Consider the following 12,158-nt stretch of genomic DNA (forward strand, 5'->3'; position numbering starts at 1 on the left):
ACATAAATATATTTCACTGGAATTTAATGTGAAAGTGTTGGTCTTTCACATTAAATTCCAGTGAAATATATTTATGTTTGTGGTTGTAATGTGACAAAATATGGAAAAGTTCAAGGGGTATGAATACTTTTGCAAACCACTATATATATATATGCTGTGTATATTAAAAAAGCCTGGATTAAAGTCTTACGTGAAACTGCCATTGACGTCAGTTGTTAGCTTAGTTTAGCATTGGTAATCGACATGAGATCATTTTTAGCTATTTCTCAACAAATTTCATCAATAATAAGTCTTTAAATGGCTAAATTATAACCTTTTAAAGTTAGCTGTGGTGGCCATCTTAGTATTTAGAATTTTGTAAAGATTGTTTGGGGCTACTTCTACATTTATCTTCAGCTTTGTACGTCTAAAAATTAGTGAAAAATAAATTGAGACTAGCATTCATCATGTTTCCTAGATTATTCTTAGTTACGATCACTCAGCTAAATATTTCCTAATACAGCTGAAATAAAGCCATTTGAAATTAGGTGAGGTGGCCATCTTGAATTGTCTTTATTTGGATGTGCACGCCAAAACACACCTTGGCCACCACTGCCAATAGGTCTAGCTCCGCCCTTGACAGGAATGAAGAACTGAGTTTAGAGGGTTGAGGAACTGTCAGCTCAGACAGAATATGGGATGGGGAAGACAAGACAAGCTCAGGCAGGGTCAGACGAGGAGCAGCAGCAAATCAAAACAAGAAGGGGGTGCGAACAAACCTTCAGGTTCTGCGCTTTCTTTGAGGACAACTTGCTTCAGCGGGCAGCAGAAGATTTCGTGACACTTAGCACGAAAAGGGGACCCTTTACTTCTTATATCCGCAGAGTGGATGGAGTCCTGCCGTAACATAATGTACTCCTGGGTACCTGGGGCAGCATCATCCTGGACTGCAGCGGTGCCACAACAGAATGAACTGGGGTTAGAAAGCTCACCACAAAGAAACAAAAGAAAACAACTAAAAACACACAAATATCACAGCAAATAAAAACACAATCAATCCTCGAAACATCAATGACTTTACATGTGAATTCTGTAAGAAAACCTAAGAGAGAGCAGAACAACAACAACAAAATAGAACAGAAAGAAAGAAAAAATGAAATAAAGAAAATCCAAAACACGAAGTTCACAAAGTGACTCAAATAAAAGATAATCCTATTCTTTTTTTGTTGAAATTAAAAAGAGTTAAAATAAAAAGACAAGAAAAGTTTGTACAGAACTGGTATTTTCTTAAATGTTCAGCATACACCAAAACAGAAGCAGCTGCAATCAAATAAGAAAATAAACAAGAAGTTGTGAGATTGTGAGGCAAGCATGCAGTCTACTGATTAGATTAGCGGAGCTGAAACTTAGGTGGTCATGGCAGTCTCCTGTTCATCACATTTCCACCCCATTTACTGTATGAGTAGGCAAGCAGATGCAGAGGCATGCACAGGCTCTCAGATCACACCACAGGGAGGGGGTGGCACATATACTGTCAGAAAGTCATGCAAACCAGAGACTCTCTGCATGTGTCCTCATGAATCCAGTGAAAATCCCTCCATTTCCTCTTCTTCATGTACTTCAGAGCCATTTTCCCCTCAGACACATTTATTACTTAATGAAGAGGCTTTTAATCAAAGCACAACAGTGTTTTCTGCTTTCACTCACAATAARCTCTTTACACAAACAAACAAATTCAGCAAAAAGTCTTTAAGCAAAATTCCCAAGCTATTTAGCATAAATGCTAGGTGTTTTATTAATTCATACCTGCCGCATGCATTGTTTCATGTGATTGTTTTGATTGATTGCAGGTGTATTCAACTGTGTCCACAGGATTTTTGTTTTTATTAAATCTATTAATAGCATCACGTGGAAATCTAAAATTTATCTAGAGGTTTTGGAATAATTTGGATCAGAAAGAGCCATTCAAAGTTAGTGCATCAGGTTTTTTCCCCAAACTACTTGAAACAGTTAAATCTCATTTGTCAAAATAGCACAACAYGACTATCTGTCCTTGTTTGTTCAGTCCCAACACAGTCATTTCTAAACTTACAAAAAAAGTCTTCAGAAAACTGCACATAAGACAAAATAAAACTGATGAGCTCTGATATTGATCAATGCCTACCCATTGAGTAAATATTTACTCTATAAACTTGACCACAGCACCTGGAGACAGATAAAAAAAAATCAGCACTAATATGCAAGCAAGCAAAAGTTTTATTATCAGATAGAGTATTGCATACTTAAGACAATGCTCCCTTGTACAATAACAAGAAGAGARCAAACACTATTAGTTTTTACTGCAGTTTAAAGAGTAGCTTAAGGGGGTCCAGGCCCACTCCACCTTTGGAAATGTGGAGATGGCTTCCCACCCAAATCATCTGAGGAATCTATACATTTAAGGAATATGAAAAACAGAAAATACTGTACATCCACCATTTGTTTGTGCAGATTGAAGCAATTGTGCTTTTCAAAAATTAGGACACCCTTCTCAGTCTACGGGTAGTTTAGTCCACCGTACATCTGCACAACAGAGAGATGTGCAGAAGGCTGCCTGAGGACTGAAGCAGTGGAGCTAAAGAGAATTAATAGTTTCCAGGAAGCCCCTCGTTAGTGTGGGGGTACATAACTCTGTCATGCAGAAGAACTGAGTTCAATTCCCTGACCGGCTTTTTTATTGTTAGCATTAAATTTAATCTATGTACCCCCCTCTCCACAAAGAAAGACAAAAAACATCACTTCTAATAAATCGCCTTGTTTATTGTCCCTGATCCCAAATAATCAAATAGAAATTTTTCCTGTTCACAGCAGAAACCCCACATGACCTCTGCTCTCCAGGATCTCCTCCWGACACATACAGCTTGTTGAGATATTGATGAAACATTTAGCTTGTYGCTTAATCAAGTCTTTGGAAGTATTTAAATTGTTTAATAAAACAAAATAACAAGTGTCCTGCATATTTTGTGTGAACTTCTTCACAGACCAGAAAAAATGACAATAAATAGCATCAGAGGGGAAGCTGTCAGATTTCAAACCTTCTCTTAGCAGTTGTTTTTCATCCTCACAACTCTTGCTTCTGCTGATTAATACTTGAGCTCATCTCTGCAGTAAGAAATATGAGCGTGAAAGACAGAGGAGCTTTAACAAAAGTCTAATAACACATGACATTTATTAAAGAGCAGGCTAACCATTGACTCATCAGCTGTGGTTAAATGAGCCTCAGAGGAGCTGAGGGGGACCTGGAAAGGGGAGGGCACTGTCTTTCACAGCCTTCATCCTCGCCCTAGCCTTGATGAAGAGTGCGTATTTGGAGCAAAGGTAGCATGATGGATTACACAGTCCAGTTCAGCACTGAGACCAGCCACTCCGAGTGAGTTGTCACCCAAGTTCATGATCTATAGGCAGCGGTGTTGCAACACTGGACCTTCAGCAGGCTGCAATAGATCCCCTTGCTCCTCTGATGAGGATAAATCTCAGAAACAGGTCCAAACAGGGGGGCAGAGGTGGGGGAGTGTATCTTGCTTTGGTCCGTTGATCATCAATTTAATAATTATAAGTCATGTTTAAGGTTTTACGGCAACAGTATGGCAGATGTGATTTCTATATTGGCAGTATTTATTGATGATATTGCACTTAAGTATGAGTGTCTCTGAGGGGCAAACCCTCATCAGTGACGTCCACCTGCACAAATTGTGTTCAATTGGCGTTCAAGGACATGTGTAATCAACTGAAGCACTGTAGGGTTAAGAAAAATGATCCATGCTCCTATTTATTCGCTGCGATGTGCGAAATTTGACTCAAGTCATAATTTACATACATCAGTGAGGTGAAAAGCGCGGCAGAGTCAGAATTAAACACAGAAACAGGTCTGTGGCCTGGGGTTTTTGTTTCAAAAATAGCCTGGTCTAAATGTGCTTTGACAAGAAGCAGAAAACTAGCACATTATCTTTTAGCATGCCTTTGGTTTGGTGCGGTTTCAGCTCGAGAAAGAGCAGTTTTATTTATTCTGGTTGGAAGTCACCTTGCAGGCAGCGAGGAGGAAGTGAGTCGAGTTGAACTGGAGGTTTCTTTGAAACACAGAATGATCGTGCATTTTTTATTCATGCTCTTTCATGACTTTCAGCTCGTTGTTTTTTCACTGCTCCGTGTTTTTTCTCTCCTCCTTCTGATTCTTCGTTCTTTTCTTTTGTTTTTAGAACCAAAGGCAACAAGGTGGGACAATTGCTGCAGGCTGTTATAGGGAGATATTTAGAACAAAGAAAATAAAAATAATAATTAAAAATAAAACTGCTCAAAGCAATAATCATGGCATTTTATTAGTGTTGTTGTAGCTTTTTACATAGTATAGTTATTATACTTGTATAGTTTAGCTACCAGTTTTTTCCTGTTATTTATTTAGCACATATTGACCATAAATTGTTGAACAAATTCATTTTAGACCAAATAAAATCCAGTTATAATTTCATTTAAACATTAAAATGTCACTTTTCTCTAATTAAACAATCAATGTTGATCTAATGACATTTTGTTTTAGTACAACTGAATTCAGTATGTTAGTTTTTATTAAATACTGTTTTGTTTAAAGTTTTTAAAGTTTTTTTGTTTAAAGACAAAGGATTGTCTGTAAAAGGAGCATCAAAAGGCTGATGTAGTTTTGCTTCAGTTTTGTGTTCAGCAAAGACAACTTACAGCAGCACACAGTGTGAGCAACATGCCTCGGAGGGCAGTTTGCTGTTTTTTTTTAATCACGACATAAAGCTCTGCCTTCATCTCATATTCCATCAAACATGYCTATTAACTAAGACAAATTGGACTGAGGTCAACAGAACATAACGAATGAAAACTGAACAAGGATAAATGTGTTTACAGAAACTCGGCTGTTGGCAGATTCATGGAGCTGACATTTAAGGCACACGATTAAATTCGCTTCTTTGGTTCAGATTCTCCYGTAAAGTACAGATTAGGAGTTTGTGAACACGTGTTCTGAGCGCTGACGTCTGAGGATGTAATAAAGAATAAAAAAATGAGTATAAATATTTTTTCTGGTAAGATCTCTACAGTGATGGTGAAAACTCCGAAATTGATAAAGTGTTAGCATGAATTACTGATTTGTCTTTCAAAAAAGAAACTGATGTATTTTACATCCTATAAGTCCATCTTATGAGATATCACATCTCAAATCTGTTTCAAAGTCATGTCTAGTTCACCAGTTCTGTTCATGTCAGCTCTGTGCTCACTGCTAAATGTTACTCAGAGACATTACAGGGGTGGGAGATAATTCTTGTCTCTCTTCCTGCGGTTAGCTGGTAAATGAACATATATTTTATGATGTGTAGCTTGTGTAGCTGGTATAAACAGTATTTATGCATGAGAGAGAAAAACACTTACATAAAATGCTAAACTATGCAAACACCACGGAATTGGCCAAASCTTCCAAAATATTGGCACAATATGTTAAATGTCAAATGTTGAATTTGACTGATTATTTTAGATGAACAGGGAGCTGAGGAAACACATGGCAATTGTCAGAAAAAGAAATGGACAAAAGAACAAACTCAACACTGTCAAATCACTGAATACATGAACAAAATACTTCAARCTACATTAATAACAGACAACGATCTGGAGAATATGTGAAACCAACACAGAACTTTCTATTTCAGCATATTTGATTTCTTGAAAACTAAATTTAGCTGCTTTGTTGGCAAATGCAATCGTCATATAATCATCTTACCACTAAGCCCTAACAGGTTTTAAGCCTTTTTATTAATTACTTGTCCAAATAAGTGCTTGATCTAAACCTCCCATCCAAGAACACACAAGCAGCGCAGCATGTCTCTCTGCCAACCAGATCACCTCCCAGATGGCATCAAAAACTACCCACACTTCAGTTCACAAGTGCATATTTGCAGCTTCTTGTGTTGTTAGAGGAGATGGAGTTTCAGAGGGAAGCTGGGGGTTAAAAATTAAGTAGAGCAGAGGAAATTGTAATTGACCTTAAAATGCCATCTTTTCAGGCATTYTAGCAAAGCTAAGTTGTTTTGCTGTTTTAGCTTTTACTCAGACATTAAAAAGAACTGATTCAACAGCAAAAATACAAAAAGTGTTTTATACAGAATGTGTAATTTCATTCCAACTACACTGCAAAACATTATATGAAACAGTGCTTTATATTGCTTRTTGAAATGTCATAGGAAACAAGGACAAACAGCAATTGCAATGCTATAAGATTTTAATCATGCACAGGAAAGTTGCCCAACTTAAACTTACAAGGTAAAATTTAGATCTTAAGGCAGGTAAAAAACATTTTTAAAATGCAGAGGACAAGAATKTAAGTAAGTCCAAGTAACAAAACAAACACAGAAAACCTAACTTTTCTACTTTATTACCAAATGCTGAACACATGCTATTTCTAACTGACCTGAGACTTGAAACTAGCAAAAACAAGTGTTCAGGATCGTTGYTTTCTGATGATGCATTTCCAAAGAGAACAAAATCTCTTAGCTGTTTAGTTTCTGTTAGGTTTGAAAAAGAAGCCTGACATTTTAATAAGCAAAGTGATATGAACTAAAAATGGATACTGGACAGGGAAAAAATAAATAAAAACAGAAGATGAAGAATAGTAGGTGAAGCATGAAAGAACAAAGTCTCCCTTTATCTGTCTCAAATCTTTGATAAGAGGAGATGAAACCATTAAGTTCATTCCGGAACAATAGTCCCAGTCTGAGAAGGTGGTCCTTTATTCTTTAAGTGACAGGAGACAAATCTTTTCTGGTCCTTTTATCTTACAGTTCTCTCATAGGCAGGAGGTCTGGTGGATACAGACCCTGCTAATATTGGAAGATTGCCACCCCTCTCCCCCCCCCCCCCCACCAATAAATCATGTGAGGAAACTGCTTATAAGCAATAAAAAAGCACATCCTTTGTCAAAATAGGCAAAAGGATGCTCTTATGTTTTCCATAAATAATGCCTCCACCTGATGATACAAACAACATTTTTATGATATAAAAAGACAATCAAGTATGACAACAATGTTAAAACTAAATAATTCTATAATAAAAAAAAAACTAAATCTGAAAGCCAAGTTTACGATCAACCAAATAAAATAAGAAAAGACATAAACAGGCTTTACAACAAAAGTATGTTTTAAAAGGAGATCTGAAAGAAGACCGCTGACCTGATTTCCTCAGGCATTTAAAGTACTTTGACCACAAATACAGTCTCAACTTTGTATTTCAGCTGCATCTCTGAATTATAAAAGTCTTCTGCCCGAGGTTCTCGTTCTACATTCAGTCCATTGATGTGCTGGTTGGAGCCGAGCCGGCTCAGGGTACCAGTTCAATCACAACTATCAAGCCTGTTTACAGTTTGAGACATGGTCAATACCCAAAGCTCTCAGTGACTGTATTAAAAACATGCATCCAATACAGTGTACATTCTGACACCCATTTTAGCCTGTGATCCCTCCCTTACTCTGATCCAAATGTGTCCATTTCTTGTCCAAGTGGCTTAGGTGGTGCAGACAAATGCTAATGGCGCCTTCCAACTGGGGGTGCCACAAATAGAAAACAAAAAAAWTTTGAACCTTTTATCAGAGTATAGTTGTTTTAGCCTCTAAAATAATCACTGGTTACTTTCATATTACTTTTACTTTTATCAAATAAATCACTATAATATTCCTTCTTATGCTTTCTTATAATCCATGCCAACTTGTTTTATATGTTTAATACCTCTCTTCTGCTTCTTTTGTTCTCGACTTCAGAAAGCATGAATGCAAATAACTATTTTTTACAGGCATTTCTCAATCCTTTTGTCATCCATGGCTTGTCAACCGTATTTGTCTTTGTGTAATTTTTTTTGCACACAAGTTTTTTTCATACAGATCTTCTAAAATGTTCATGAAAACATCATCTCTGTTCACATCATCAACATACACATCTTTCCAATTTTGGTTTTTTTAAAACAGCTTTTAATTTATCCAACACTTTTTTTGATGTGTTTATTATTTTTTCTTGATTGTAACTACTTTTRTGCTATATTGATCATTTTTATAAATAGTGAAAACCGGCAAGTGATCACTTAAATCAGTAATCAAAATGCCAACCATTACCTCTGTGTTTGTTATATTTGTGAAAATAATATCAATTATTGTAGCACTGTGAGTTGTGATTTTTGTTGGTTTTGATATCAGTGGATAAATATTTAAACTATACATTGAATTTATGAAAGTACAAATATTAATGGAGTCTGTTTTATTACCCAGATCAATATTAAAGTCTCCACACAAGAAAACTGTTTTGTTAAAAGTCCTTTCCAGTAGTTCTATACAGTAATTTGATCTGTGAATACGTCTATACTTGAGTCTGGTGATCGATATACACAACTTATTATGTTTTTAGAATTCTTATTTGTTATTTTGACTGTAATTATTTCCAGAACATCATCTATACTTATTGACATTTTATTTATTATTTTACATTTTATTCCCTTATCAACAAGAAAAGCCATTCCACCACCTCCTTTATTGTTTCTGTTCTTATATTGTTCATATCCCTCAATGTGAACACCGTCTATGTTATCATCATTCAACCATGTTTCTGAGAGTGCTATAATATTAAAAGTTATATTTAACTGTTTCAAATAATCTGTTAGATAAATTGGGATTAATACTTCTGCTATTGATATGAATAATAGATAGATCACCGCCTGTCATTTTAATTTTATTAAAGTGCTCTTCATTATAATATTCACAATCTTTGATTACCGGAAAAAAAATTGAATCAATCCCCCGATCTGTTTCATATATTATAGATTCTGAGTGTACATATGTGTTCATATTTTAGTGTATTTAGTGTATTTATCCTATTTTTTATTTATTCATTTTGTACAAAATAGTTTTCGTCTGTTAGATAAATTGGGATTAATACTTCTGCTATTGATATGAATAATAGATAGATCACCGCCTGTCATTTTAATTTTATTAAAGTGCTCTTCTTTATAATATTCACAATCTTTGATTACCGGAAAAAAATTTGAATCAATCCCCCCATCTGTGTCATATATTATAGATTCTGAGTGTACATATGTATTCATATTTTAGTGTATTTAGTGTATTTATCCATTTGTTCATATTTTTTATTTATTCCTTTTGTCACAAATTGTTTTCATCTTTTAATTTTATTTTTGTTTATTTGTCCCCTCCTGACCTCATCTAAATCCTTCCAAGTCTTCCAGCTCCTTTACCATTTTAGCCTGTGATCCCTCCCTTACTCTGATCCAAATGTGTCTGTTTCTTGTCCAAGTCRCTATTTTAACTGGACAACTGGAAAACTAGAAAACTGTTTAATTCGGTGTGTGAATGTTTGTAAATTGACAGTGAGATTTAGAAAACTGATCAAGGGGCACCACCTGAAATCCTGCCTAGGGTGCCAAATTGGCTAGGGCCGGCCCTGCTYACAACTAAAAGCTATACYTGAGTGTAATTCTGCTGGTTCTTTGACAGGGTGAGCATAGTATGTCTACACCAAACTGTTCCACAGTAGAAAAGGGAGAAAAAGAAAGAGAAAGCAGATAAGGAGGTAAGCTCTACACTAAGTTATTAATTATACAGTTGGGTCRTCCAGACATGTTGCCGTGTATCTTTCATAAATGCCTTTCGGAGTCAAAGCAAGCTGAGCTATCATTTCCTCCTACAACTCAGTGTAACACACACAGAGAAATCAAGAAAGTGTGCTTCAAACAGAAGCTTCTGGCACAATGGTGATAAAAACTGACATCTGAGAGAAATGCAGCTATAAGAGTTCACTCCGTTGGTCTTATGTAGGCGCTGCACTTGAAAGATTAAACAATGATTCATTGAAGGAAGGTTTTTCTTCTCTCTCATCTGATCCCAAGAGCAATTTTCACAAGACCTGTGCAATCTCAAGAGCATAAAAGGGCCAAACAGCACTGTAAATGCAAAGTTGGGAACGATGAGAGTGTCAGCAAGTCAATTCCTGCAAATGTGACCAATCAAAAACACAAGTACTGTAAGTGGGTTCCTATTAACCTAAATGATAATTCACATGTTAAGAGTTTCCTAGAAAACTRCAATGTGTCTGTGTGCAAGGTTGTGCATGGACACTATAAAAACCAGGTGTACTTCCATCAACATGCAAATGTGCAGAGTATATAAACAGTGAGTGTTTGTGAGGCCAATACTAGGAWACGTTTCAGACTGTTTACTATCTGTTGTTTACAGAGAGGCTGATCAGGGGGATTACAGTTACATAGGAACTGCTTCACTCAGCATTATCAAACCACTTACACTTGCCACAAGCTGACACCCAAACATCAGACTCAACAGAAATCTACACCTCTGTTGGTAATTATGAGCCCTACAGGCAACAGGTGACGGTAGGTGATGGTTTTACTGACAACATTCCTCCAGTGATTMCTGACATCTAGATGATTCTAACCACAGGAAAGTCAAACAGCGATGTGGTTCTGTTGGAGTCCCGCCCATGATCTTCAATGTGCATTGAAGTGGTTTGCAAAAAAGTGTAAAGCATCTGGGATGAGAGCCAGATCTTCTAAGACTGAGGCCGTAGACAGATCTGGGTGTTTGTCTGCAGTTAGAGAATCAACAAGCCTCTATTTAGCTTAAACACCAATGTAAGGACACGTAGTTGAGACTCTGAGCCAGATGAAGGCTCTGGGCGACGTGATGTAATAAAATTTACATGTCCGCAAATAAATATTCAAGTCTTTGAAATGAATTGGTTTCCTGTGCATAAYTCAGGTTTTCAGTTGAATATGTTTCTATTATGAGAGAAGATCCAACATCTGAGCTTGAAGTAGAGCCGTTGGTTTTCTTGCCATGTCTCACAGGGGGAGACCGCAGGGCAAACTCAGAACTTCCTGGAATGATTACATATCTCCTCTAGCCTGGAGACACCTTGGGAAATCCCAGCAGGACCTGGATGTCACTTGGAGAGGTGTGATGGTTGCTGGATGGCTGAATGGATGAAGAAATGGATGGAAGTTGGTTTAGATATTTGGATGTAGATCAGTGGTTCCCAGCCTCAAAGCCCCCCTTTCTTACTTTCAAGCCAAGCTGAGCCTAAACAGAAATAGTTTATTTTAGCCTCCTAAACCTAATACTAAGAAAAATGCAGATAGTACGTTCAAATGAAATATGTTTAGGGGTTTCGGGTTGTTCAACAACTATATTTAATGCAACACAAAAGCTGCCAAACTATTTCCTGCCACCATGTGAGACTGAATACCAGGAAGGAATGGTGTGAGGCGAGGGGAAAAGCTACAGTCTGCTGATCCACATGTGAAAATGATTCTGTAACTGAAAACCGCCTGTTACGCTRCCAGTCTTTTCTAGAAGAGTCTAGCCTGAGGTGTGAAGGGGAGCTACAGAACAAACTGCTGAAGACTTGCTGATTTCATTCATGCACACCATTGATAGATGAGTGATGTGTGAATGGAAAAGTGAAACTTAGAAAATGAAGTGGCAGCCTTGTGTTTCCTCTCTTCTCCTCCTGCACTGCCAGATTACAGTGTTTCCACCTTGTTAATGACCCACCAGCTGTTTGGGTGCCAGCGTATATTTGAACAGCAAATACAAAAGGCAACAAAACATTAAACTGCTACACACTGTTGCAGATAATTGCCATGGCAACACCCACAGCACCCACATCTCTGTGTTATTAAATAATTTATCTGAGAGGTTCAGCTGCTAGTTAGAGTCGGACATGAATCCTCTTTATTTGCCATTTCAAATCCCGAAATGACTCGATCATGTCAAGACTGGAGTCATCAGTTTTCGTGCTGTAGCTTCTGAGTAAAACAAATTGTAGACATAGCCTCAGCAAACACTTCTGACGTAAAAGACTTGTTTGTCTGTTGCTTCTCTGCAGCACAAATCCTTAAATATTTGATGACCGTATATGCGCAGCAAAGGCTATTTGGAGCTAACAAGAGAGGCTTTGATTCAATCACTGCAAAGTTCTGTGCTGTGTTTTAGCTTCAGCAGATTTGTTCAGAGTAATGGCAGCCAATCCTTCTATTATATTCTTAAAATTGTTATTATTTTTTGTTTGTTTTTGGTTTTTTTTGTTTTCTCAAGTGTTGTTAACACAAATGTTAC

General features: G+C 36.9%; 1 protein-coding gene across 2 annotated transcripts in view; it reads right to left on the bottom strand.

Moving 5' to 3' along the window:
- Window positions 1-12,158, bottom strand: part of fgf13a (fibroblast growth factor 13a) — a 100,240-nt gene that overhangs the window by 53,085 nt on the left and 34,997 nt on the right. Inside the window, exon 3 of one of the 2 annotated variants that reach the window (XM_014004822.1) lies at window positions 759-926. The exons of the other annotated variant lie outside the window; for it this stretch is intronic. Within the exon in view, the coding sequence (XP_013860276.1) occupies window positions 759-926 (168 nt within the window). The remainder of the gene's footprint in view (window positions 1-758; window positions 927-12,158) is intronic. 2 annotated transcript variants of the gene reach the window in all.

Source organism: Austrofundulus limnaeus, unplaced genomic scaffold (assembly GCF_001266775.1).
Source record: "Austrofundulus limnaeus strain Quisiro unplaced genomic scaffold, Austrofundulus_limnaeus-1.0 Scaffold1, whole genome shotgun sequence".
NCBI lineage: Eukaryota > Metazoa > Chordata > Actinopteri > Cyprinodontiformes > Rivulidae > Austrofundulus > Austrofundulus limnaeus.